The 25,648-nt window shown below is 37.0% G+C and overlaps 1 protein-coding gene and 1 long non-coding RNA gene across 6 annotated transcripts in view; one reads left to right on the top strand and one right to left on the bottom strand.

Moving 5' to 3' along the window:
* Positions 1-20,029, top strand: part of fam171a1 (family with sequence similarity 171 member A1) — a 34,393-nt gene extending 14,364 nt beyond the window's left edge. For 2 of the 4 annotated variants that reach the window (XM_065298132.2, XM_065298134.2), the window contains 7 exons: positions 5,318-5,545; positions 7,514-7,606; positions 11,016-11,174; positions 11,643-11,819; positions 16,299-16,415; positions 16,792-16,906; positions 16,985-20,029. In XM_065298132.2, coding sequence (XP_065154204.1) covers positions 5,318-5,545; positions 7,514-7,606; positions 11,016-11,174; positions 11,643-11,819; positions 16,299-16,415; positions 16,792-16,906; positions 16,985-18,680 — 2,585 coding nt within the window. In that variant the 3' untranslated portion in view covers positions 18,681-20,029. Of the gene's footprint in view, positions 1-4,268; positions 4,363-5,102; positions 5,232-5,317; positions 5,546-7,513; positions 7,607-11,015; positions 11,175-11,642; positions 11,820-16,298; positions 16,416-16,791; positions 16,907-16,984 lie in introns of those variants that run through there. The other 2 variants (XM_065298133.2, XM_073811594.1) reach the window with 2 other exon arrangements.
* Positions 20,030-23,835: 3,806 nt separating this feature from the next.
* Positions 23,836-25,577, bottom strand: LOC135788777 (uncharacterized). Of its 2 annotated transcripts, XR_010547451.1 has the most exons (4): positions 25,441-25,577; positions 25,145-25,185; positions 24,878-25,030; positions 23,836-24,621 (listed from the first exon to the last, which is right to left on the bottom strand). It is a non-coding gene; the product is annotated as an uncharacterized lncRNA (long non-coding RNA). The 2 variants fall into 2 exon arrangements; XR_010547452.1 differs by lacking the exon at positions 25,145-25,185 and having other exon boundaries at positions 25,441-25,541.
* Positions 25,578-25,648: the final 71 nt, after the last annotated feature.

The following is a 25,648-nucleotide window of genomic DNA, read 5'->3' as shown; positions in this document are numbered from 1 at the left end:
GCCAAGCTAATGTAAAAAAAAAAATATGTAATTTAGGCTATTAGTAGAGTGTGCTTTGGTGGGCAATTAAGTACGCGGGCACCATGTTGGAGACCACTGGTCTAGACCCCTAACTGGAAAAATATTTTGTATTCATCTTGAAAAACAGTTTTGGTCCTGTTTGATAACTTTGATTATGTAAGAGCTGGTGTCAGCTTTTTTGAGAGCTGTTGTCCAGGTTCACACTGTGCTATTGTGTGTTAGTCAGCAGATGTTATGTGTTTGTATAAGGGCGTTGTGGACTATGTTGCACATAAACAGGCACTGCTCATGCACACAGTCACATGGACATTTTCATTTAACTATGTGTGTGTACTGGAATAGCATGCACCTATTAATAATGAGTATGTAGCTAAAATGACCAAATCTGTTATGTAAAAGCAGCAAGGGGGTATGCACACACTTGGCTGAAGTAATCTAGCACTTGGCACTCCATCAAGTAATTCAGGAAATTAAATGTCTTGAATTAAAAGTCACGATGTCTAAAGATATGATGTCATCAGTCATGTCATATGTATTGTAACTTATGAAAGTCCTGAATAAACACTCTAAATGCCTTACACTAAAAACAATACTTTGCAAGGCTGTGAATTCGATTATATGTACACGTAAAAAAAAAAAACTGATATTCTGGGCTTTAGCTCACATGCTGCACGTTCACATTTTTAATATGCAAACCCTTTCATCTAATTGATTTTGTTAATGTTTTATTGTTCATCTGCTCTGAAGGTGACCCCGAATATATTATTCCCCTGTATATTTATTGTTATAGCTCAGCAAATCGCATGCGTGCCGAACTGTGGGGCTAGGTCTGTACGGATCGTGGATAGATCCATTTCCGTTTAACCATTAATGTGAATGGGCCTTGAGACTCTAAGAAAAAATATATAAACTGTTTCCACCTAAAACTACTGCGTTAGCCAAATCAATAAGAGAGAGTGCAGTGATGTGTGTGATGTGATGTGTCCGTCGTCTGGCTTGTAGTGAAGCGATGATGTCAGATATTGAGAGAGAGAGACACAGCATGTGTGTATGGTTTGGAGAGGGGGAGGTGGGGATTCCCCGAGAGAGCCGAGGGAAAAGAGCCGCACCGCTCCAAAAGAATGAACAAGGCTTTGGAAAATGCTGGCAAATAAGATTGATCCCTTTAGGTTAAACGTTAACTGTAGGCCTCTTGGAACTGAAAACCCTTTGCATGCGCACAGTCTCGTTTTGTTTAATTTGCTATAATGACATCTCAGGATCCTCAAAAGAAGTGGCAGCTCTTGAATCGCATTCTTTGAATCAGTTTGTCATGATGATGGGCCTGTTTTTACAGTTTGTCATTTATTCATGTAATTATGCTTCAGTTTGCTTTTTTAAGTTAAAACAGCTGCTCTTTGGACTGAACATTGATCTGATCCTTCAGTCATGGAAGCCCTTTTCTGGGAAATTGATTTTTATTGTTCGTTTCTTCAGTATGTATTTCCTTAGGGTCTTTTCCAGAATTTAAGTGTCGGTGTGCTTCTACTGTTTTGATCTTGCTTCAAAGCTCAGAAATGTGGGATAATACTGGTAAGATTGTTTTGTAAGGTGTAGTGTCTTCTTTTTTTAAGGGGATCTCCTACAGTGCTCAGTAATTAGATTATAAAGTATTAAAGCCACCTATTTCATTGCTAAAAATGTTTATCTTTGGGATAATACAATGTGTTTGTGTGATTTATGGTTCAATAAACACATTGTTTTCCACATACTAGGGATGCACCGATACCAATACTGGTATCGGTTATCGGCCTCGATACCACATTTTCTAAAGTACTCGTTAAAAGTCTCCCGATACCAGGGATCGATACCACGGTCTGAGAAATGTCTATGTTTGAGCGGCGTGTAAGGGGTTAATGCCTCTTGTGTTGTCCAAAGAGGCAGAGTTTACAACAAACTGGAAAACTAGTCCCTTGTTTTTTTGTTAATTAACCTGTAAATTTAAATCATGTTTTTTATTAAGTACTCGGTATCGGCAAGTACTGAAATGCAAGTACTCGTACTCGTATTCCAAGAAAGTGGTATCGGTGCATCTCTACCACATACTGTACTTTTTTGTAGCTCCAGATTTTACTCTCTTCCTGAAACGCACAGATTTTGTACAAAACTCATATATTTGAAAAGTGTCGTGTCCCTGGTTGGCCAGCTAATCTGCACATGGTGATTGCTGGCCTGAATACTTTTGACGTCAGCCGAAAATGTGACGCTCCTTGCCATGTTTGAAAGATTCGGTTGCTGACAGGAGTTAACTTACAGGCTGTGAGTTGAAGCGGTAGGAACCGCCTACAATCCGCCAGTTTCTCATGAGGCCCATCATCATGAGAAACTGATTCAAAGAATGTGATTCAAGAGCTTGCCTACAAATCCGTGTGTTTGTTGTAGTCCAAGAGATTTACGTTGGGGACCACAATTGATGTATCGATATTGCATTGAGAAACAAATAATTGCAATGCATTTATGAATCGATATTTTTACCGAGCCCTAATCGATAACATGAATACAAACTTAAACACCAAAGGAAATGTAAAAACATGAATCGGACAATAGGTGCTCTTTTAAACAACCCAATTTTAACCCAGCGATGTGTGTTCTATCCAATATTTACCTAACATGGGTCAAAATAACCCTGCAATTTTTAAAGTGAAGTAGCTAAATCTGATAAAATTTCCAGTTTGTGATTTATTTTATTTAAAAATAAAACTAAACAACATATGAAAATCAATAGGTGTTTATGGGTTAACACATTTTGTTAAATAGGCTGTGATGATTAATTGTGCAAATGCGCGTTTTCTCAATTAATGAATTTGAATGAATTACGGTGAAATGCCGCCACATCCAAAAGCCAGAGGGCGCTGTCGTGTAAAAACGCCATTTGTGCCACAAAGGAAGTAGCATTACAAACGCTATTCCAGGAAATGTCTAAAGGTATATTTATATCGCTGTTCTTCAGATTGTTTCAGGTATTTTCATGATAATAAAATACTTTGAATGATTGTGTTTGACGAGTGTTGCTTTTTAAATTCACATTATAAACGACTCAAACTCAAAGTGATTTTAGATTGATAAGGACTTCTCACTGATCACAGAGCCGTAGTACACACACAAGCTGTGCATGAAACACAAAATCAGAGCCTTGCGATTCAGAATCGATTTCAGGCAGGTCTTTTAATGGGGAACACGATGTATCGTCACAGCCCTATTATTAAACTTGTGTGTGTTTGTTTCAGAAAAGGGCATCAGAGGTCAAAAGTTTAGGAAGGGTAGATGATCTGGGTGGGTCTGTTATGGAGATTACACTGGATTGAGGAGACTAACCAAGAGTAAATTGCACATGATGACTAAAGACGGACAGCTTTATCCTCGACTCTCGATGAAGTAAGGTCATTCCTAGTAGAGCTTGAGGCAAAGGAAAATTTTTACTCGTTCATCACGGTGCCATAAGTCAAATATTTACTTAGTGTGGGGTGACTGTGTTCCTTTTATAGTCCAGGTTAACGTTTCAAAAACCTGCTTACAGTAAACAGTAAAAAGAGCCAGGCTGCCACCACTGCACCTGTGCGATGAGAACATGGAACAGGTGCTTGTGTGTTATAGTTTTGGGGGTCATTTTTTGCACTTAAAATATTCACACATAGAATTTTGTCCTCGCTCCAAATCCGTATTTATTTCTTGTTACAGCAAATAAGTATTAAATAAATGACCCAAATGCAACATACGAGTGGTCAGTAGCAAGTGCATCATATTTTTAATTCTCCAAATAATGCATTTAACAAGAAATGGGACTGTGTAATATATAAACAGATCACTCTGTGGTGACTAGCCCAAGGCTGTTATGTTACGTATAATTGAGTGTTCTATATCCTGTTCACAGCTGCATGACCCATGATTCAAATATCCTGTTTGATGTTGAATCCTCCACACCCCTGAATAAATACATAAAAACAAATACACTCACTGATTTGCATGATCTGTGATGTTAGCTGTTTTAATTAAAAGGGCAACAACTACACCCTGTGGTGTGGAAGAGAGGATCAGCAAATTTCTCAGATTAATAATACAAAAGCATATGTTTTGAGTTTCTGTGTAAATTCATCTCTGCTGTATGTATAGGTTGCATATGCACTTGGGGTAGATGGGTTGTGCCGCTCTCCACACTGCTGTCAGCCTTTCATTTATAAATCACTGGGGAAAGGAAGTGACATCATGTGAAAAGCATTAAAACTTGCATGTGTGCATGTGCGTCAGTGATTTTGACTGTTTTCCCGTGGGTTTCTAAAGGATTTTATGTTGCTTGCCTTTTAGGTATGTGTTTAAACTTAATACTGTCATTTAAACTTTTATTTAAGATTGGAATTATCTGTTTTTATTGTGTGGATTGTATAAATTGTATTAATATAATTATTAAGGGATCCTGGAGTTATTTTTCTTAGTGAATTTAATGCAGAGTGCAGTTTTTTTTTTTTTTACTTAAAAATCTTTTTTGGCTATAAAATCTCGATGTCTATATGCAATTAAAATGTGTTTGCAATGTGCGTAGTCTTGACTCTGGTGTCCATTTTGTTTGTAAATTGTAAAAATGTGCTTGTTGCAAGAATGTATGAATTTGTTAAACTTTTTTATATAAAAAGTCTTTCAAACTTGCACTGTAACAAACATCAAATACAGGGAAACCTTTCCCCCACAATTTCTTATTCTGTAAAACGCTGTAGCGCTATTCCCTAATATATGTCTGTCTGCTGCTTACCCAAGAACATTTTCTTCCTTGAATTGTTTATGTGGAGCGAGAGATGCATGAAAAGTTTTCCAAAGGAAGTTTGTTTCTGTAGTGGCTTCCTAAAGTCAAAGGTTCCTAGAGGAAGAAAAACAGTCCATTGTTCTTAGAGTCAGCAGTTGTTTCCATTGGCTGATGAAAAGAAATGGAGGGGGTTATCTGTGTGATGATTGGTTATTTTCCCTAAGTGCCCTTTGAAGATTTCTGTGAAATGAGCCGAAGATAAATGGTTTTCACTTAATGTGATTAAAGAGGGTGATGCTTTATGACTTTGCTGGCTGTTTTTAATGGATGTCTCTGCATGGCTTACTACTAAAGATTTTGGTCTTCCATGAAGATCTCCAATTCGTCATATTAATATATAATTTGATGCTGATGTTACAGTCTAGATTTTTTATATGTAAGGAAAACATGAATTGCATCCCTAGAAGCTGCATAGAAACTTTGACCTGTCATTCTAACCTTATTTTTTTGCTTCCTCCTTAGAAGTGGCACTGAAGGTTCATCTAAGTGACGCTAGCACTCATCAGCCTCTGTCTGGTGTCACCGTGGAGATCTTCACTAACCACACCCCTATTGCCTCAGATACCTCTGGTGCAGATGGCAACGCCTTCATCAGGTTTCCCTATCGCCTTGGCGACCTTCTTGTAGTCACGGCAACCAAGCGTGGCTACGTACCCAACTCCATCCCATGGCGACCAAACAGGTTACCAGGTAATGAAGATTTACTTCTTGATTTCTCATATTGGGGCTGTATACACCTTGTATTAAAATCAAAACTGACAATTTTTATTTTATTATGTAATATTGCAGTGTTTATAATATAACATTTATTTGTGAAGGTCTTTTTTATGTGCCCTCAATCAAAAAATTCAATCAAAAATTGTATTATTCTCTTATGACCTCAGCTAAATGGCGGGAGCATCCGTTAACTTCAAAAATATTCAACTCGAGCTAAAAATTTGCATGACACGAAGTTAAATCCAGTGAGTAATCTACAGCGAGTAACGCGATGCCCCACGTTTGGTGTGTACGTAGCATTAGTCTGCTGCAGTTAAATTTCAAATGAAACACCCACATCTATATCCAATTAAAGCACATGGAAGCCATGCCCACTATTTTCCTTGCATGATATTTTGTTCCTCTTTGAAATACATCACAACACAGAAGTAAAGTCGATCTTGTCTTCAGGTTTACAAGGACTTTTAAAAGCGTTTTGGTAATTTAAAGTGGACAATGCTTAATTCCGGTGTTAACAAGGTGTAAAACGTTCGGACCACTTTTGACCACATTCAGAGGTGGTCAAAAACTCAATTTAACCGGATTGCTTTTGTGGTGAAGACGCTCTTGTGTTCGAACGTCTTCGAGCGGCCACAAATGACTGCCTAGTACTCTCTGTCTACTGACCTTATGTGTAGGCATGGGCCGGTATAAGATTCTGGTGTTATGATAACCTAAAGCAAAAATACCACGGTTTCACGGTATTGCCATTGCAACACTAAAATGTGTTATTTTCAAATGCAATGTAAAAAAAGCCTTTAAATTATAATATGCTTTCATATTTCATATTATGTTATCTTCAAAAATCTTGACAAACCTATCTATCACTGGAAAGCCCTATGAATGTAGTTTTCATATTTCAAATAATGATTTTTCATTAATAATGATGCAGTGACAGTAATTTATAAATTTGTGATTTGTGAGTATGCAGCAAACGTTGACACCTGGTGGCCTTAGTTGATAAAACCATTAAAAGTGTTACAAAAACTTCAATGTTTGTGATTTTAACTTGAAATTTGGATCAGAACTAATTGAGAGTCATGGCCTTATTTTCACAGCATTTTAGGAGTAAAAAATAGATTTTTATGGGTTTTTAATATAAAATGTATACTTTATTGCATTATTTAAAAAAATAAACTTATACTGCTATAACCAATTTTAGACACTTCAGTGAAAAACAGTGAAAGTATCTTTTTTTAAAAGGGACCAAGATTTTGCTTAGTTAAATTAATTTGAAGATTTTCACTCCCCCCCACTCAAAAAGGAGGGGTGACAATTAAATGGTTAGAAATTGCTGTTCATGAAGTTTAAAATGTTTTAAGTTTTATTTTATTCTGATTATCATTTGGGTCTTTCTCTGTGCTTTCAGTAAAGGTCAAATTATTAATTCCCAATTGATTGTAATGAAAGCATATTTTGAAACTCTGGGTAAAGATAGTCCCTGTCCTTAAGTATTTTTTGCTCTTTTGCAGCCATTTTGAATGCAGATATAGTTTGCTGTTGTTTGCTTTGCAAGCAACTAAACAGATTAGAGTCTGATTTGATTTTTGCTGCCTGTGTGAACATAGGCCACAAATCCAGATTTTGTCTTTGAAGATTGTGTTAGTTGGATTGGTTAATCCTCCCGTATCACCAGGTTACAGACACTGTGGGTCAGATGGCACAAGAAATAAAAACTCAAGTCAAGCTGGAATGCAGAACACTGTAATAGAAATAAATCAAATGTTCCCTTACAGCTAATGAGATTAACCTACAAATAACTCGGGCAGAAGTAGATACGCCTGTACACACAGCATATGAAGAAATCAGCTTGTTGTTGCCATGAATCTGAGCTTTGTAGGGCTGGTTGTGATTCGTCTTGCTAAGTATGACTTTACTTTTGTGTGTCTTTGTGTTTACAAGTCTTCTCATCTCTAAGTCTGGATCTGCTCCCGGAAAGAGCTGCTACTCTGATGGTTTATGAAGATGTGGTGCAGATCGTCTCTGGATATCAAGGTAACATTTGCTTGCATGTTGTTATGAGTTTTACTTATCAACCATGTATTGTTATTATTATGAATATGATCAATCTGAGGTCTTTACTTCGATGTATGTACTGAGCGCTTTAATGAATCTTTCATGGTGATGCACTGTTGTGGTTCACACATGTGAATACACATAAACACTCTGCTGCCCCGGGGAATTAAGAGTTGTGTTGTGTGTTAATGAATCTGTATGAAGTGTGAATGTAAAGGAAAGAGTGAATCAGTCATTACGATGCATGTACAAATGAAGAGTTTGGTTTCAAAATGCAATAAAACTATTTCGACTAATTTGGGTAAAAACGTGTTTTCTATATCAAGAAAGTGATGAAAACCACTATTTTCTGTTACAAACTTTCACATAGCATCTTTGTTATAATAACATAAAAAATTCAAATCCATAATTTGATTTTCAAAGATTTATTATAAAAACTAATAATTTTGTCTAATAAAAGCTTTTTTTCAAAATGCTATAAATTTATTGAATCAATATATAAATGTGCATTCATCTTTGCCATGTTATATTCATTTAGTTGACTAGTGGTATACACTAATTAAAAAATAAACATTAATGGCATTAATCAAAGCACTTACTTTGTCATATTAAGAACACTGTCATTGCTACTGTCATCCTTGGGACGTCGTCGCTGAACTTTTTTGACAGCGATCAGCTGTAAAATGTTTTGGTCCTGCTCAATTTTCGTTGACTTTTAATTAAATAATGGAAAGTTTTTCATAAGATCCCCTGGGGTCAATGTGTTAGCATGACAGAAGTTTAATGCTGTCGTGTGAGAACAAGCAACAGCCGGCATTTTTCCTTCGCCCAAGTGCCTCTCACGTAAATTATTTGATTTTGATGGCTTACATTTCTTCCTTGCCAGAAAACCATCACTGGTTTATCAATGCCATCTAAAGTATTACTTTGTTTTTGTTTGTTTGTTAATTACGAAGGACAAAGTAGATAAGGAAAACTAGGATCCCATGTGTATTCAAAGCGGCACCATTATTGTTTACAATGCATGGATTGTAAGGTGCGCTGTGATTGGTTAAGGGGATTTATTGCATTCTGCAGAGAATGAAGACTGACCTTTGTCACGGTTTAGAAAAAAGGGAGAAAAGATGACCGAATAACACTGCAAATATCAGATTTTGCGTAAAATTAAGAATGTACTTTTTAATATTGACCTGATACAATACTGATTTTGGCGGTAACTATTTTTTTTATGGCATTTATTGCGTTTTGGAACCAAACTCTTCAAAATACATCAGTGAACACAACATGTTTCATATACTGTACATAGGAGACTTGGAGAGATTTGCTTGTTAAAAGCAATGTTGGAAACTTTTCTTGAAACATTTGTTTGACTGTCAACAGTTATGTCTTTGTAAAATAAATATAGTTTTAAACAAACAGTTGCTTGTCATGTCAACCATATGAATACCTCCCATTCATATTTATTTGGGTACACAGATATCAGAGAGATAAAATCCTCAGTAGATCAAGTTTGTAGATAAATTTATGTTTTGCATGTGTAATTCACATTCTTTTGTGCTTGTGTGTAGAGCTGTAATCGGGCCTTAAAAGTTAGGCCCGAAATGTCCGGAGCCCGACAGAATGCAGCCCGAACCCGAACGTACATTTAGATTGACAGCTATTTAAAAGCCCGAACCCGTTTACAGCCCGACATTATTTAAATGTGCGCACACACACATAGCTTTTGTCAAGAATGCGAAATTTACACAGGTTTTAACATTATTTATTCATGACTAATAATCTACACGCCACTTGGAAGTTGAAACAAAGAAATAAAATAAGTCATCTGTAACATTGTAACATCTCATTCTAAATAGGCTTATGCAATACACTATAAATATGCCAATAAAATTATTATTTCTTAACGAATTAAATTAAGATAATACATTCTGAATTAAGATGGGTATTTGGCAATAACGAAATTAAGAGAAAGGCTCCGCGGGATTTGCGTCGGCACTTCTCTCCATTACTGCCAACATTAGTCTATATCCTCTGTCTAAATTATGTATTTAAGACTCGATTCATATTTAGTTATACATTGAAAAACCTACTCACCAAGATTAGGCTACATGTTTTTGATGAGGAAAATCATTAAATCCAATCCACTGTAAATGAATTCAGCGCGATCCTGCGCTACTGATTGAACTTGACCGCTCATTTACCTCACAAAGCCGGAGCGCAAGCCCGAGCCCGCCCCGAGCCCGTGTAAAATGTTAGAAAGGAAGCCCGAACCCGCCCGAGCCCGTCGGGTCCCGACGGGTCCCGTCGGGTTCGGGCAAAGATCTTCAGCTCTACTTGTGTGCCCGTGCATGCGTGCTTTGTGTGTGGACAAATGCTACATATTAGTCATTCCATTACATTTACGTGTTTATATATTTATATATAATTCTTATGTGGTGGTGAGTGTAATAAAATCTTTCTTTACTGTAGTCCACATTGCTCTTGGGATTTCGTCCCAGTTAGAGGTTTCTAGTGAGCTGTGATTTCACATTTAAATGAGAGACTATAAACACCTAAACACAAAGAATGATTGGAATTTAAAAAAATCTTTTCTTTTCATTTTCCTTTTTTTATCTTTTTGTCTTCCTTCTACCCACATTTCTTTATCCGTACTGCTTTACTCTCTCTACTGATCCTCTTTAGGCCATATGCATTGTGTACTGCATCCATTGGTAACTCATTCATCAATGTTTGAGATATGTGGGAGACATGTTTATAGTTCTCAGAGGACCAATTCTGCTGCACTTTCATTTAGAGCCATTCCCCCAGTTCTGTCCCCTAAAAACATTTAACTCACGCATACACTTACCCTATCAATCACAGACCCTGTCCCATCTGCTGTGGCATTTTGATACAACACAAAGACATTCTCACATATGGGTGATTAGATAATTGTAGGTACATTTGGTGACCAAAATCATCATTTTATTTATATCTTCAAAGTGTGTGTGTGTGTGTGTGTGTGTGTGTGTGTGTGTGTGTGTGTGTGTGTGAGAATCAGCTGAATGTCAAGCTTACATCACTTCCATTGTAATGAATGAAGCTGACTGCTTTACACTAATGATATTTGTGCTTGTGGAGGTTTGGCAGGACTCTCTGGCCTATAGCTTAGTGTCATGTCTATGGTATGTTGAAATAGCCACAATGGAAACATAATGACATCACCGCTCTCAAAAGACCCACACTGTACTACCTAGACTCAATCATCTGCTGATGCACTCCAGTTAGAAGAAAGAGATGGAGAAGAACATGTGTTATGACTGTGATGCAGCATGTTAGTCATATATATATACTAAAGCTGGAATCACAGACGTATTGTGACATGCTTGTTTTTGCCGTCTTATTTAAGGATCAAAACTGCAGCCGTGGGTGCAGTTCCAGAGAAGAGCATTGAGTCTTCCTGCTAACGCAACCTATACCAACCTGACAGCCTTTCTCACCGTGAGCAGTTCGTCGCAAGACACGCAGTACTTCCCTTATCTGCAAGGTCTTCATTCCAACTATACAGGTAAAACAGGAGAAAATAATGTATTGTGCAATATTTCCTTACAACTAGCATACCATACCATAGGTGTAATAATAAGGGGTGATGGCATGTCTTACAACTTGTCTATGTATGGGGCACAACCCACATCAGAACCACTTAAGTGGAACCTTTGTCAATGTGTTTAAAGGCAGGGTGCATGATTTTTGAAAAACACTTTGGAAAGGGGAATCTGGCCGAGTACCAAAACACACTTGTAGCCAATCAGCAGTAAGGGGCGTGTCTTCTAACCAACATCGTAGCCTGGGTTGCGTATATGTGGGGCGGGTCTATCAAAAGAAGGTCCAGATTCTATTGGGGTAGGGGCGTGTTTGTTCAGGTGATTTCACATATCAACACTGGCTTTCAGAGATCATGCACCCTGCCTTTACGTATTTTTTTACCTTTTCCCTTTTATCCATCCTCTCTTTTTTCCTGTATTCTTTTTGTTAGGCACCGATCGAAAGTTTGAGTTGACTCCTATAGCTGCTATCAGTGTCCATCTTTTGGGCAGTGATGGGGCGGAGCTTCACGTCAGTGAGCCAATCAGTGTGAGTGTTCCTCTTCCTGCAGACAGTGACCTGAAAGAGAATGACCACATCCCAGCCTGGAGGTTTGACCCTAAACTGGGTGAGTTCATAACACACATGCATCTCTTTATAGCATCTATGAACATACATCACATAAATTATCAAAATATTATCATTACTAAAGATTTATGTATTAATTTATCACACCTTATTACACGGCTCTCTGGAATGCTTGATTCTGATTGGTCAGTTGAGACATTTGCAGGTTCGTTCTTTTCAAATAATAACCGCTCCAAAATAATAACGCATAGCCGGACTACTTGCACGAGTAAAATCGCTCCGCGCCTATAAAGATCAATAAAGATTACTGTCTGTTTGGCGCCATCTTGTGACACACTCGACAACCACGACAAGACACAGAGAGCTTACTGAGACTGAACTTGACAAAATAGAGCATGACAGCTACGAAGCCAACACACAAAAAAATACAGAATGGGCATTAAAACTTCTCAAAGACTGGCTAAAAGAGAAAAAATGGAGACAAGTATGAAGCAGAGGATCTTAATAAGGTATTACGATCATTTTATGCATCTGTGCAAAGTTTCGCGGAAGGATAAAATTTTTAATTTAAAACAAATATGCCAATAAAATGTTTCAAATTCATATTCATGTCCAGTTTTTTTTCTTATGTGGCAAGTAGCCGTGTAATAAGCGGGATAATGTAGAGGCAGCCGGTAGTTATTGGGAAATAAGCCCCTTCAGTGTGATACAAGACCCTCCGCTTCGCGTCGGGTCCTGATCACACTGTCGGGGCTTATTTCCCAATAACTACCGGCTGCCTCTACATTATCCCTTACAAAGTGAAGGGATTTTTTTTTAGGATGAGAGTAAAAAGGAAGTGTTCAGTTGAGGGGAATTTTTTTTATTCTTTAACGAAAACCTGTAAGGATTTGATGAAAACAGGGGTACTGAGGTCATGGTTGGCAAGCAGAGGATGATCTTTAAAACTGAATAGAGGTTTAACACCGAACACTTATTTGTGAAATAAAGCTCAGTTTGTACAAAGAACAAAATAAAATTACTGCAACATTTTTCCCCCTTATCATTTTTTTTTTAAATAAATGCTAACCTAACCAAGCGGAAATACATTATAAAAGCCTAAAATTTGCTGTTTTTTTATCTGCGATTTTATAGGATTTTATAAGATTATGTCGATTTTGGCCCTCAGTGGTATGAAAAGGGAAGTTGTTCATATAATCAAATAATACAAATCCAAGTCACAAGGAGTTTTCATGCAATGCCTTTTATTTCTGATCCAAGACTAAAGTGTAATTCTTAAGATCCAGCTTGGTTGCTTTTAAGTGCTTTATTTTTTTTACATTTTAATACATTTACATTTAAATTATACATACTATATACTGTAAATATATTGCCTAGCATGTAATTTAGGGTTAATAATAGAAAATTAAAGCAGACATTAAATGCAGACATAAATTAAAAGTATAGCTATGCTATACTAGTTATTCTATTCTGTTTAGTTTTGCGAATGGTTTCCAGCATTGTGCCACCATAACCAGCATTAATGGTTATAAAAAGTTTGCAATATAAAATTAGATGTGTGAGGAGAATAGGCATGGGCCATAATGGCTTTTTAGTTGAATAAAAAATAAATGTAGATTATATATATATATATATATATATATATATATATATATATATATATATATATATATATATATATATATATATATATGTGTGTGTAGATATATATATATATATATATATATATATATATATATATATATATATATATATATATATATATATATATATATAAAGGGTCATATAATGCTATTTTATGTCTTCTGGATAAAAAAGAAAAAAAAATTAAAGCAATAAACCCCAAGAAGCAGTGGGTAACCAGTGCATTTTATAACAGCTAAGGGGCGTTGTTAGGCACGACGCAAAGCGGAAAAAATTAAAGCAATAAACCCCAAGAAGCAGTGGGTAACCAGTGCATTTTATAACAGCTAAGGGGCGTTGTTAGGCACGACGCAAAGCGGAGTGCCTAAAACCCCCTTAGCTGTTATAAAATGCACTGTAACCCCACTGCTTCGAGGGGGTTTATTGCGTTTATAAAACGGTTACTTCATATGCATAACGTTAGAGGGATTTTATAAAATAAAACACAAATAAGTTGTAATTATATTAGTACAAATATTACTCAGAATCAAGTGTGACTGAAACAGAGCGCAGTTCCCAACCAACACAGATGCAGCAAAGACACAATGAAAATATGATTTAAGACTGTGGTGTTTATTTTATAAATCACCATTCATCTAATTTATACATTAACATTGATATTGTGCAACTGTTGAAGTGATGATCAAATATGCTTGGAAGCAAGCTGAACTCTTTTCCCGTCAGCGTTTTTTTTTTTTTTAAGTTGCCACCCAGTTTGAACCGTGAGGTTACCGGTGTATTTTATCACGGCTTAGAACGCGTTTCAACCAATCAGAATGAAGAACCAGAATTGCCCGTTTTATAAAATTGTTTTTATCACTCTAGATATACAGTTAGATAAGGTTACAGGTTTAGCATAATTGAACCTTGCAGATGATAATGATGTAATGATTGAATCTGTCTAAAAGAGATTGCTAATCCAGACTTGTCTAAAACTGCTCTATAGACATTGCATAATGCATCCCATAATATGTATACGGAAAGAAAGAAGCCGTGGCTTTAGTTTATCGCTATTGTAAATAGAAATATAGTTACACCCAACTGTTGAGTATTTTATTGCTTTGAAATAGCTCTTTACACTATGAAAGAGACATATGCTGGGTTGTTTTAATCTGTGCTTGGGCAAATATGTACATTTCCCAACAATTTACTTCAGGTGTTGGCTTTGTACATATTTTACCCAACTATAGGTTGAAACAACCCTTAGGTTAATTTAAACCCATCTTGTGTCTGTATCTCTGTGTGTCTTAATAAAATCTTTTGAAATAAAATCTTTTGTCACAAACAGGACTTTATTAGTTAGATTCTTAAGCTCTTGGCATCACACAGTGACAGCGTATTAATTTAGCATCTTCTCATACTCCTCATTATCTTAACTTTTTGTAAATGTGTCTTCCATCTTAAGTACAAGTAATGCACTGTTGATTTGCCACAAAAATAGTTTGGACATGTCATGAAAGTCTATAGGCATCCTTAATGTTGAAACATCTTTCCTCAGTTTGGAGAGTGACGTATCATCATTAGTGCTTCAATATGTAAAATGTTCCTATATGGTCTGCTGATCTGAGCTAAATGTCTTTTGTGGTTACCCTCAAAGCCATGGAAATTGAATCAAAGGTCATGCATTAAAACCTTAAGTAAATATTTTGGTAAATGCCAAATTGTAGCGGCACCTTACGTAAGAGCACACGGCACAAAGCAAACAAAGCTTTCTTTAGCTAACAGATTGATAGATCGCAGGATTCTGCATGAAAGTGCATTGTGAAAGTGTGGGAAGATGTCCTGTGACATTTGCGTGTAGGGCAGTGTGTGCAAACAACCGCATGTGAATAGTTGACGCGTCAGCACGTTGTGTTTATGTGGCCTGTGCAGTTGTCAGTGCTGTGTGTGTGTGTGTTTCATCCCTTTAATAATATTTGCAAAGTGCAAACATTTTGTGTTGTTCTTTTACCTATATTTGTTGTACTTTGTATACATCATTCAGCCCTTCAGGATTCACTGCCACCAAGTGGCCATTGAGAACATAGCCCATTACTTACTAAACTTTTTATATACTGTAAACATTTGCGTCGGTAAGTAAAATTAGCAGGTCAAATTGAATTAGCAACACATCATTGGAATCACAATGCTGTTTGTGTGAACTGAGCATGCATGAAAGGTCAGATTTAGATCCTGACAGAATTAAACCTGTGGCTAGTTTGTTTGTGCCGTTGGCAGAGCTTTAGTACTTGTCTGACCCTGTTAAGAAATGCCAAAAATCTCAACATAATAATGCACTGAAACATATAATGAGTGCGCTTTATATAACCAGAAATGTGATGGATAATGACAAATGAACACAAGTCTTGTGACCTATAAACAGATTTTCAGTTGATGTCAAAACTTTAAAAAGAAATCTTTAAAGGCGGGGTGCATGATCTCTGAAAGCCAATGTTGATATTTGAAATCACCTAAACAAACACGCCCCTACCCCAATAGAATCTGGACCTTCTTTTGATAGACCCGCCCAACACACATGCAACCCAGGCAACGATGTCGGTTAGTAGACACACCCCTTACTGGTGATTGGCTAAAAGTGTGTTTTGGTACTCAACCCATCTCCCTTTTCCAAAGTGTTTTTCAAAAATCATGCACCCCGCTTTTAATAAAAACTTTTAACATTTCTTGTAAATTTCAAGGTTAAAAACCCCATTTTTATCTGTATTACCTATATGCATTGGCTGCTAATGCAGTGCTGTGCCAACTGTGCTACATGAACGCTTGATTTTTAATGTGGTTTTCGACATTTTGTATCTCTCTGTATATCTGGTAACCATGTGTGTTTGTGTCACTGTAGGGGCCTGGCTGAAGAGCAGTCTGGGATATGTCCATAGAGAGGGGAAACAGTTAACTCTCACATATATCGCCCCTCAGCTTGGTTATTGGGTGGCAGCCATGTCTCCCATAAATACAGGTAACAGTCATTCATTTCTGTGCATTCGATATTTCTTCAAATAAAGATGACTCTGCAATAGTTGACCTTTAATAAGGCCATTAATGCCTATGAGGAGCCTCAAAGGCGGATGTATAAGTACTTTCTAGCAGACAGAGTTATTGACTTCTATATTTGTTGGTACATTCACTGCGTTATTTATATCAGAGAATGAGATCTAAGAGAACGTCATCGTGTTGTAACTTGCAGCATAAAAAAGATGTTTATAGGAAATATCTAATGTTGAGAAATGCTGTTAATGGATATTGTAAAGTGGATCTCAGTGAAAATGTAAGAAGTAAATGGATAGATTTACATATGCTGAAGACCAAATATGTGTGTATGTGTTTTATTGCAGGTCCCGTGGTGGCAAAAGACATAAGCACATATCACACAGTCTTCCTATTGGCCATATTAGGAGGCATGGCCCTGATATTGCTCTTCTTGTTCTGTATGCTGCTCTATTATTGCAGGTATGAGTCTTTATTTAATAGAGGAAGCACTATGTTTTTGTGAGTATTTGCAAATTGAACATGTCTTTGTCCTTTTAGGAGGAAGTGTTCCCGCTTACGGCCCGCCCATAGGAAGTTTGATCTGTCCTCCACTCTAGATGCCTCTAAACGAGACCAGGCTACATCTATGTCCCACCTAAACCTCATCAATGAGACTCATCTTGACCACAATGGGGCGGAGCCAGACATGCACACACCCATGCTAAAACCCACCCCCTACGACTCCTCCAACATCGAGTTGGCAGCATCACGCGGTGAGCTTGCTAGCCGAGGATCCAACCACTATAAACGCTCGATAGAAATATTTCCGCTTAAATCATCCTGTTCAAATCATCCTTCCGAGGGCTACGATTCTCCTGCCGCACGTGGGGAATACAGACGTAGCTACACCTCTGTCACAACTTCATCTGTTCATCCCCTTCACATGTCCGTCTCGTCCTCATCACCCCATCCCTTACACCACACCGCCTCAGCGGGACGTCTGTCTTCAGAAAGTAAATCAAGCCTGCGTGATCCCCGTCTCTCTCCTGTTTCTGCCACATCAACGAGCACTGCCGGATCCCCGGAGAGGGAGCCGGGAATCGAGCGGCGGCAGGTCGATTATATGCTCTCTCGCTCCGTAGACAACCTGGAGCGTCCTGCCCCCCTTCCAAAACCCGGAGCTCTCCTCTGCTGTTCCTCTGAAATATACGTCAGCCAAGGAGAGGAGACTTATCGCAAGGCCCGCCCCACGCTCCTCATCCCCGCCCACTACATGAGACTGCCCGGGACACACCCACTTTCTGGCCAGGCACTTCTTTTGCAGTCAGATGTACAGAGCGAATTAGAAAGCATTCAGGCGGAGCTTAGCGCGTGTCAGGATCAGGTGTCACACGCATGGGGTAAAGGAGAGCCGGGAGGAGAAACGCAAGGAGCGGAGGAAAACCAAGGAGGGGGAATGGAGGAGTGGAGGTTGCAAACGGCAGCTCTTCCTGCAGATCTCTCTATACCCAGCTCGCTCAGTCAGGCAGGTCTAGATGTCGTGCAGATGAATGGAGAAGATCAGCTCTTAGCCGAAAAAACTTTGATGGAACTTCGAGGAGGAAAGCCCCTCGCTCACCCAAGAGCTTGGTTCGTGTCATTGGACGGTCGTTCCAATGCGCACATCCGCCATTCCTACATTGACCTGCAGCGGGCAGGATGCAACAACAGTTGTGTTGGAAGCAACGATGCCAGTCTGGACTCGGGGGTGGACATGAGTGATCTCACACCAGGACGGCGTGTTCGTGACAATGCCAAACTTCGAATTCGAGAAGGGCTCAAATCTGAAAGTGAGGCTCAGGCAGCACAGTCTATGGTCGCATATTCACCGTTGGTGGTTGTAGACGATTCAAATGCAAATGCAAGTGGTAGCGATAGCCCAACTCCAGTATGTAGCCCTGAAGAAAACTCTGTTGCACCTTTGCTTCAGGAAAAAGAGAAAGAAGAGGAAGTCGAAGAGATCCCATCACCCCCATCTCCAAATTTTCTTCCACCGCTTCCTTCACCACCTCCTCTTCCAGATCCCATAGATGAGACGGCAGAGGAGACCGGGACACTTAGTGAAGTTTATAGGACTGAGGATGCTCAAATGCACACGAGCAGTAGCCGCCCAAACAACCTGGCCGTCCCCGATGACACCGGTGAAGACGAGAACAAGAAGAGTCCTTGGCAAAAACGAGAAGAGAGACCATTAATGTCCTTTAACCTAAAATGACACAACATTTGTGTGCTTCGCTCGTGGTCCATCGCTAGACTATTGTATGGAGTTGCCTTATGAGAGCAGGTCTGTGTGCGGCTCTTTACCTGTGGGAACGAAAGCCAAGCAAGCCATAGCACAACTTATTTTGTGAGGAAGAAACGTAAAACACCATTATATACGAAGACTTCAATGCACAACTGCTTTGGCTTTTCTACGAACAGAAATTGGAGCAAAAAACGCCATTTGTATTGGTGGAATGTTGATTAAGCTTTATGAAATGCTGCTGTTTTTAAGCAATATGACATCTAGTGGCGGGAATGTGTATTTGTACTTCCCAGCACTTATTATGGGCTGACTGGTGGATTGTCTTCCACGTCTTAATAGATTGTTAAACGTGACAGCAATGCGGTCATTTGGTCTACAATGTTTTCTTATTTTTGCTTTTGTTGGTAGATGCAGCTGAAGCTTGTGAGACCAAATACGTTTGTGTAATGCAACATTTGTTCCTGTCATTCATTAATTATGGCTGCATTGAGCACAGATTTACAAATGTACCTTTCCTCGAATCAATGGATGCCATCACAGTAGGACTTTGCAATATGAAGCTACCATGCTAGTGTGCTTCAGACAAGCAGAACTGCCTTGATGAAAAACTATGCATTGCTTTAAACTGAAGAATCGTGTAGCTTTAGGTGCATCTTTATTTTAACCACTGTATTTTTATGCATTGTTCAGCTAATTTGGTGAATACTTTATTCAATTTTTTATTTTTGAATTAGTATGTGAGTGAAGTGGACTGCACATGGCTACACAGAGCTATATATTCACATACAAACACGCGTTTTAATCAAGCCACCAGCTTTTCTTTCCCAAACTGTCCTTTCTGTCTTAAGTGCCTTTTACTAGCAATCATTTAAATCCAGCATTGTTTCTTTGTCTTGTTAGTCAGCCATATATTTTGATGTTTTTCACATTATATTGACTCCATGTAGCAAACCCCTCCTCTCACTGATCACTGTGCATTTTAACGTTAAATCTGGGTATTAGTTCAGTGTATCTGTCTAACGACTGATATCTGGTTTTATTTTTGACGTGTATGTCTGTATATATTCATTCTCCCAGTTGTTATGCTTGTGTGAGTGTTTCTGTGCGTCTTTTATAGACATGCTATGCAGTGTGTATGTACTTGTGTAGGACTGAAAGCAGTGTGTCATTTGAAAGCTGTTGGCTTTGTTGCCAGGGTAACCACTAGTTAAGTATGCTTATGTCACTTAGCTCAACAATCGTTTTTTGAATGTCTGGACTGGTTGCTTGTAATATAATTCAAGCATATTATCCCAATAAAGCCAAAAAACTAAGCAACATTATACGACTATAATTTTTCACAATGATTGTAAACGCACAGCAGATAGTGACCATAGACTTCCATAGTAGGAATAAAAAATTAAATGATGGAATTTAATGGGTACCATCAACTGTGTGCTTACCATCATTTATCACAATATTTCCAAAATATTTTTTATTCCTACTATGGAACTCAATGGTCACTATCTGCTGTGTGTTTACCATCATTTCTCAAAATATCTTCTTTTGTGTTCATCAGAAAAAAGAAATTCATACAGGTTTAGAACAACATGAAGATGAGTAAATGATAACAGAATTTTCATTTTAAAGTGAACAATCCCTTTAAATAAAAAGTAAATTATCTACAAAATTGTAAAGAATCACTGCACCTGGAGTATAAAAAACACACAAGAATGTATACGTTTAGCATGTCAGAATAGCCAAGTAATTAAAAGCAGACAGAAAACGGTGTAAACCTCTTTTTTTGGGGGGTAATCATTTTTATTTATCGCACGCACTAAATAGTAATCACTAAATTGTTCCTTTAGATGTTGAGTAATAGTAGGGCAGAAATTAATGCAGGGTTAATTGGCTACTTTACATATTTATACAGGCCCGAGCAATCTGTTATTTTGTTTTTTTTTTTACTGTCAGAAGATGATCGCCAAAGTTTTGATGTGTTTTGGTTAAGATATTAAACAAAGAGTGTTTTGGAGGCATGGAGGTAAATTTCTTTTTGTTTTTTCAATTTCGAGTAATCCAACCTTATATTATTTTAATCACTGTCTTGTTACCTATAACATAAAACCATTTTGAATCATATCAGCAACTCCTAGTAACTGATAGCTGGGATTTAAATCATTTTTACACAGCAGGGTTAGCTAGCACACAGTGTTACAATTAAGCCTCAGATATAAAATGATAATGAAATGAAAACAATGTAAAAAATATTCATCAAAATGATAACTGTTAATACAATATTAGGGGAAACAACTCCCAATTATGATTTTTCATTCTTAATTTTGATTCTTAATTGTGCAGCCCTTTTAAAATACATATATTTATATGCATTGATGCATAATACAAGGATGGTTAGATGAAGGATCATGGCTGGATGAATGTGTGGATATCTATCTATTATATGCAGATATAAACAATACATGCCTTTAGATATAGACAGAATTTTATTGAATTATTTGTGTTTAAACTTAATTTTCTAGCAGGTGTTACAACAAACCCTCTGTTTATTACAATTAACCCCACCTATGGGGTAAGTTGTAACGTTTGCACTCCTGTCACTTTCGGTATATAATTGTATGATAACGGTAGGTCCCACAAACAAACTTTAAGTGTTCATTTGTAGCAAAGATGTGTGTGTTGATTTGTGTACAAAATTTAAATATTTTTTTAATGATAGAGCCAAAGCCAAAAAGCATTTTTTGTGCCCTGCTCTCCCCTACTACTTTGTGTGCATAGGTTAGTTGCAAGAAGGCAGAATATTAAACACCATACATCCACATTAATAGTCAGATTAGTGGTCATAGTTGAACATACATGATTTCAATTTTTACTTCTTTAAATCTTACAAAACATTTTAATTATTTACAATTTCAACATAACTTTTATTAAAACATTAAATGTGGGATTAGACCTGATATAGTCTCATACATATAAAACAGTATACACTTAAGTATACAGTAAGTAACGACATTTGCCCGGTTTCACAGACAGGGCTTAGATTAAGCCAAGATTAGTCCTTAGTTAAATTATTTAAGTTAATTTAATAATAATAAATAAATAAAAACATTACTGGTGTGCATCTTTAAAAAAAAACAATGGCACTGGTATATTTCAAGATTTGAAAGGGCAAGTTGTTTTCAAAAAGATTAAAATGGCTTAAACATGCATTGTAGTCTGGGACTTTAGGCTTAAGGTTAGTCTGCGAAACCAGTTGCATAAACCTTTAAGGAAAAAAGTTAGTAATGAATTTTTTTTTCTTCAAGACTGATTATACCTGTTTTAAGTATGTTACATAGAAAGGTAGATTGGTTTAATTTAAATACAAATAATAAGACCAATTAGCCCTAACTAATTGCTAGTTAGTCAGACTCATTCTTAAGACAAAGTCTTAATGTCACGCTATGTTTATGCAACCGGCCACAGGCCATTTAGACTTAAATTATTGTACAATATTTACATTAAAAGTACAGATACCCAGGGATGGAATAAAGTGAAATTCAAGGGGGGGCAGAGCTCAAGTATAAAATGTTAAAAATGGCCTACAAATGTTATTTGTATTCATATATTAATATTGTGGTGGTTTCCCAGGCAGGGTTTAGGTAAGCCAGGAGTAGGCCTTAGTTATATTAGCACATTTAAGTCAACTTACAAAAACCAAGACAGGTGTGCATCATGAGACAAAACAATGGCACATCTATATGTCAAGATATGTCAGGGCAAGATGTTTTTAAATTAAGGCAGCTCAAACATGTATTTTAGTCTGGGACCATCCCTCCATAGAGGTTCTGCATCTATGGATTAAAAACAGAAAATATGTCCCCATCTAGAGTCATACCAGTGAATCGCAGCCATTTTTAAATCTGATGATTTTGTCTCATCAGAGTGCTGGAAAACAAATCATACTCCGTAAACATTTTAAATAGAGTCAAGGGACTAAATATTTTAACTTTAAATAAATTAATACGCATATTATCCTGCCTGCCTATATCCATGTCTTCATTAACACCCTTCCTGATTTTTTCCACAGTGTTGACCCATGTTTCTGGGTCAACATCCCAATCAACCAATCAGATTTAAGGTATACGTTTACTACTGTGAAGTATAGGCTTACAGTCACTTTGAGGTATTTTTCTACATTATTGTTATTCACCTATTATTTCCCTATGAAATTACATTATAGATTAAAGATATAAGTTATAGCTTGGGGTTTTTCTACAGATATGTTGTTCCAGGGTCAACAAGGAACACAGGAAAATCCCTCACTTGGCAAAATCCAAGAAGTCCTCGCTGCAGCTTGCAGCGCGATGACGTAGTGGATTAATCCAGTACGTAGTGGATGTTCAAACACGCATGCGCAGTAAATATAAATCCAAATCCAGTACGTACTACGTAGTGGATGCTGTAATACACATGCTCGGTTGTGTGTATTTGAACACAAACATTAACACATTCGCCGTGATAATGCCGATAAACGTATTTGCTGTGATCCTAGCTTAGTTAAGAAGTCATAAGTTTACGTGGATACCCACGTGCAAAATAATACCATGTTTTCGCGTGTCCAGTGCAGTTATTATCACATAATTCATCCCTAAAAGCTGATCGTATTGGATGAGTAGGCTACTGTAAACTCATATTACATTTTTAGCATTGTGTAATGTATTATCTTAACATGTGGCGTACACAGCCGGTATTAAACAATCATCTTTAAACAAGATAAGGTATATTAGCAATGATATGCAACGTTTTAATTAATAATTTATTTGAGTGTTGTATTGGAGTTATTAAAATTTATATATATAAATATATATTCATATTCAAGTTATTTACTGTTAAATCGAAACAAAAATAACTTGTCATTAATTTAAGTTGTTTATTTATTTAACTTTTACCCCACAGCTTATTCAATTCACTGATGATCGGTGACTGCAAATATCAAAAATTTTTAACAATAAACATTAGGCCTAAACATGAACTTAGTGAAAACCCAGCTATAGTCATCTTTCTGTGATTTACTAGTTTCTACATTAACTCATCCTACATAATGTAAACAACATTCTGTAAAAATATAACCTTGATATCTTTAATATTGAATCAGAATCTGCTTTATTGCCAAGTATGTTTTTGTCACATACAAGGAATTTCTCTTGGTGACGGACATACATAGAATAACTAAGTAAAATTGAAGACAATAACACACTAGTCACATAAAAACAAAAATAATTTAAATAAGCAGTATGGTACAGTAAGTATATGTATATATTTTCTCCTTTTTTACAATTGTGTGTAGTGATGCATGTATGGATGTTCAGATGCTGTTATTGTACAGATAGATAATAGGTGATATTTACAGTTTAGAATAGTATTTACAGATGTACAGTATGTGGTGATTATAAAAAATATACAGTTACAGGTGTGGAAGTTATGGGTGCTTTTATTGTTTAGGTTTTAGCCTGAGGAACAAACGGTTGTTGTGTCTAGTATTCAGTGCTCTGTAGCGCCAAAGGGCAAAAGTTCAAAGAAAGTGTTGTCTGGGTGTGTGGGGTTGACTGAGTAAAATCATGTCAAATATCAAAATCAATGTGAGATTAATGAAAATAACACTTTGATGCTCAATATATCATAATTACATTTCAAGACTTATCCTGTTTTTTCACAGGCAAGGTCACATATAACTGACTGCAGTAAGGTCAGGTAAAGCTTTTGTCACAGTTTGATCTTAAATAGTTTAAGGTCAGTGCCACGCCACCACTGCTTTACTGATCCAGAATAGATGAACAATTCCTCCCTGGGACACCCTTCCTCCAACTCGACCAGGTGGACAGTCTGTAAATAAATCTCTACACCATGGAGAATGTGTTCCAGTTGACAACACCTATTTTAAGAAAGAAAAATAAATATTAAAAATTAACTTAAATGTATAGTCTAAATCTAGGGATACTTTATATGAATAAAAAAACACTGTTACTACAGTATAAGCATCCATTTACAACACGTTTGGCAGATGCTTTTATCCAAAGTGACTTACAGTAACATGCTTTATTTAGTATGTGTGTTCCCTGATAATATTTGCTAGTAATGTAATGCTCTACCAATTTAGCTATGGGAAAATGTTTAAATTAATAACTCACTGTCAAGCCAGACAACATGAGCCTTTTCTCTGAAAGATGCTTCACTAACAACATGGTGAAAAAGCTGGCATGTCAGAGACAGTCTGAGGAAAGCCACATCTCCATCTTCTTTAATGAGCAAGGGCATCTTGCCAAATCCAGTCAAAAGTTGACCTTTTCAAATAAAAATGCAAAGGATTGTTAACATACAAGTACTAAGCCTCTTTTATAAAAAATACAATCCAGATGTATTAATTTAAGATTAAGTGATGGTAACAGTATATGCACCTTGAAATTGCTGGGCAAATGTCCTTTTAAAAGACATTCATCTAGAACAATGCAATAGCAAAAAAAAAACATTAGTTAGCCTAGCAAAATCAGGTTAGTTTTACATTAGACCTGCAGTCTGTCCACGGTTGGCATATATGCATATATATGTTCTGAAGTAATGTTATAAGATTTAAATGAGAATCGCTGTGAACATATTAAGCCACCTTTATACCGCTTCGGACACCTAACACTAACGTTACACAAGACTATACATGTTGAAACAACAAATCAGTAAAAAAAGATTAATTACCTACCTTTATACAATCACTGTTGTTAAATAATCCATCGTTTTTCGGCAGATTCTTCTTGAAATACCAAAGCACGTGCGATTGTTCACCAATAACAACACACCACCGCGCATGCGCGTAACATTATATTCACGGCGCATGCGTGTTTGAACATCCACTACGTATTGGATTAATCCACCACGTCATCGCGCTGCAGGCTGCAGCGAGGGGTGTC

Source organism: Paramisgurnus dabryanus, chromosome 13 (assembly GCF_030506205.2).
Source record: "Paramisgurnus dabryanus chromosome 13, PD_genome_1.1, whole genome shotgun sequence".
Taxonomy (NCBI): Eukaryota; Metazoa; Chordata; class Actinopteri; order Cypriniformes; family Cobitidae; genus Paramisgurnus; species Paramisgurnus dabryanus.
The sequence above is the reverse complement of the archived record's forward strand: the minus strand, read 5'-3'. Positions and strand labels throughout refer to the sequence as shown.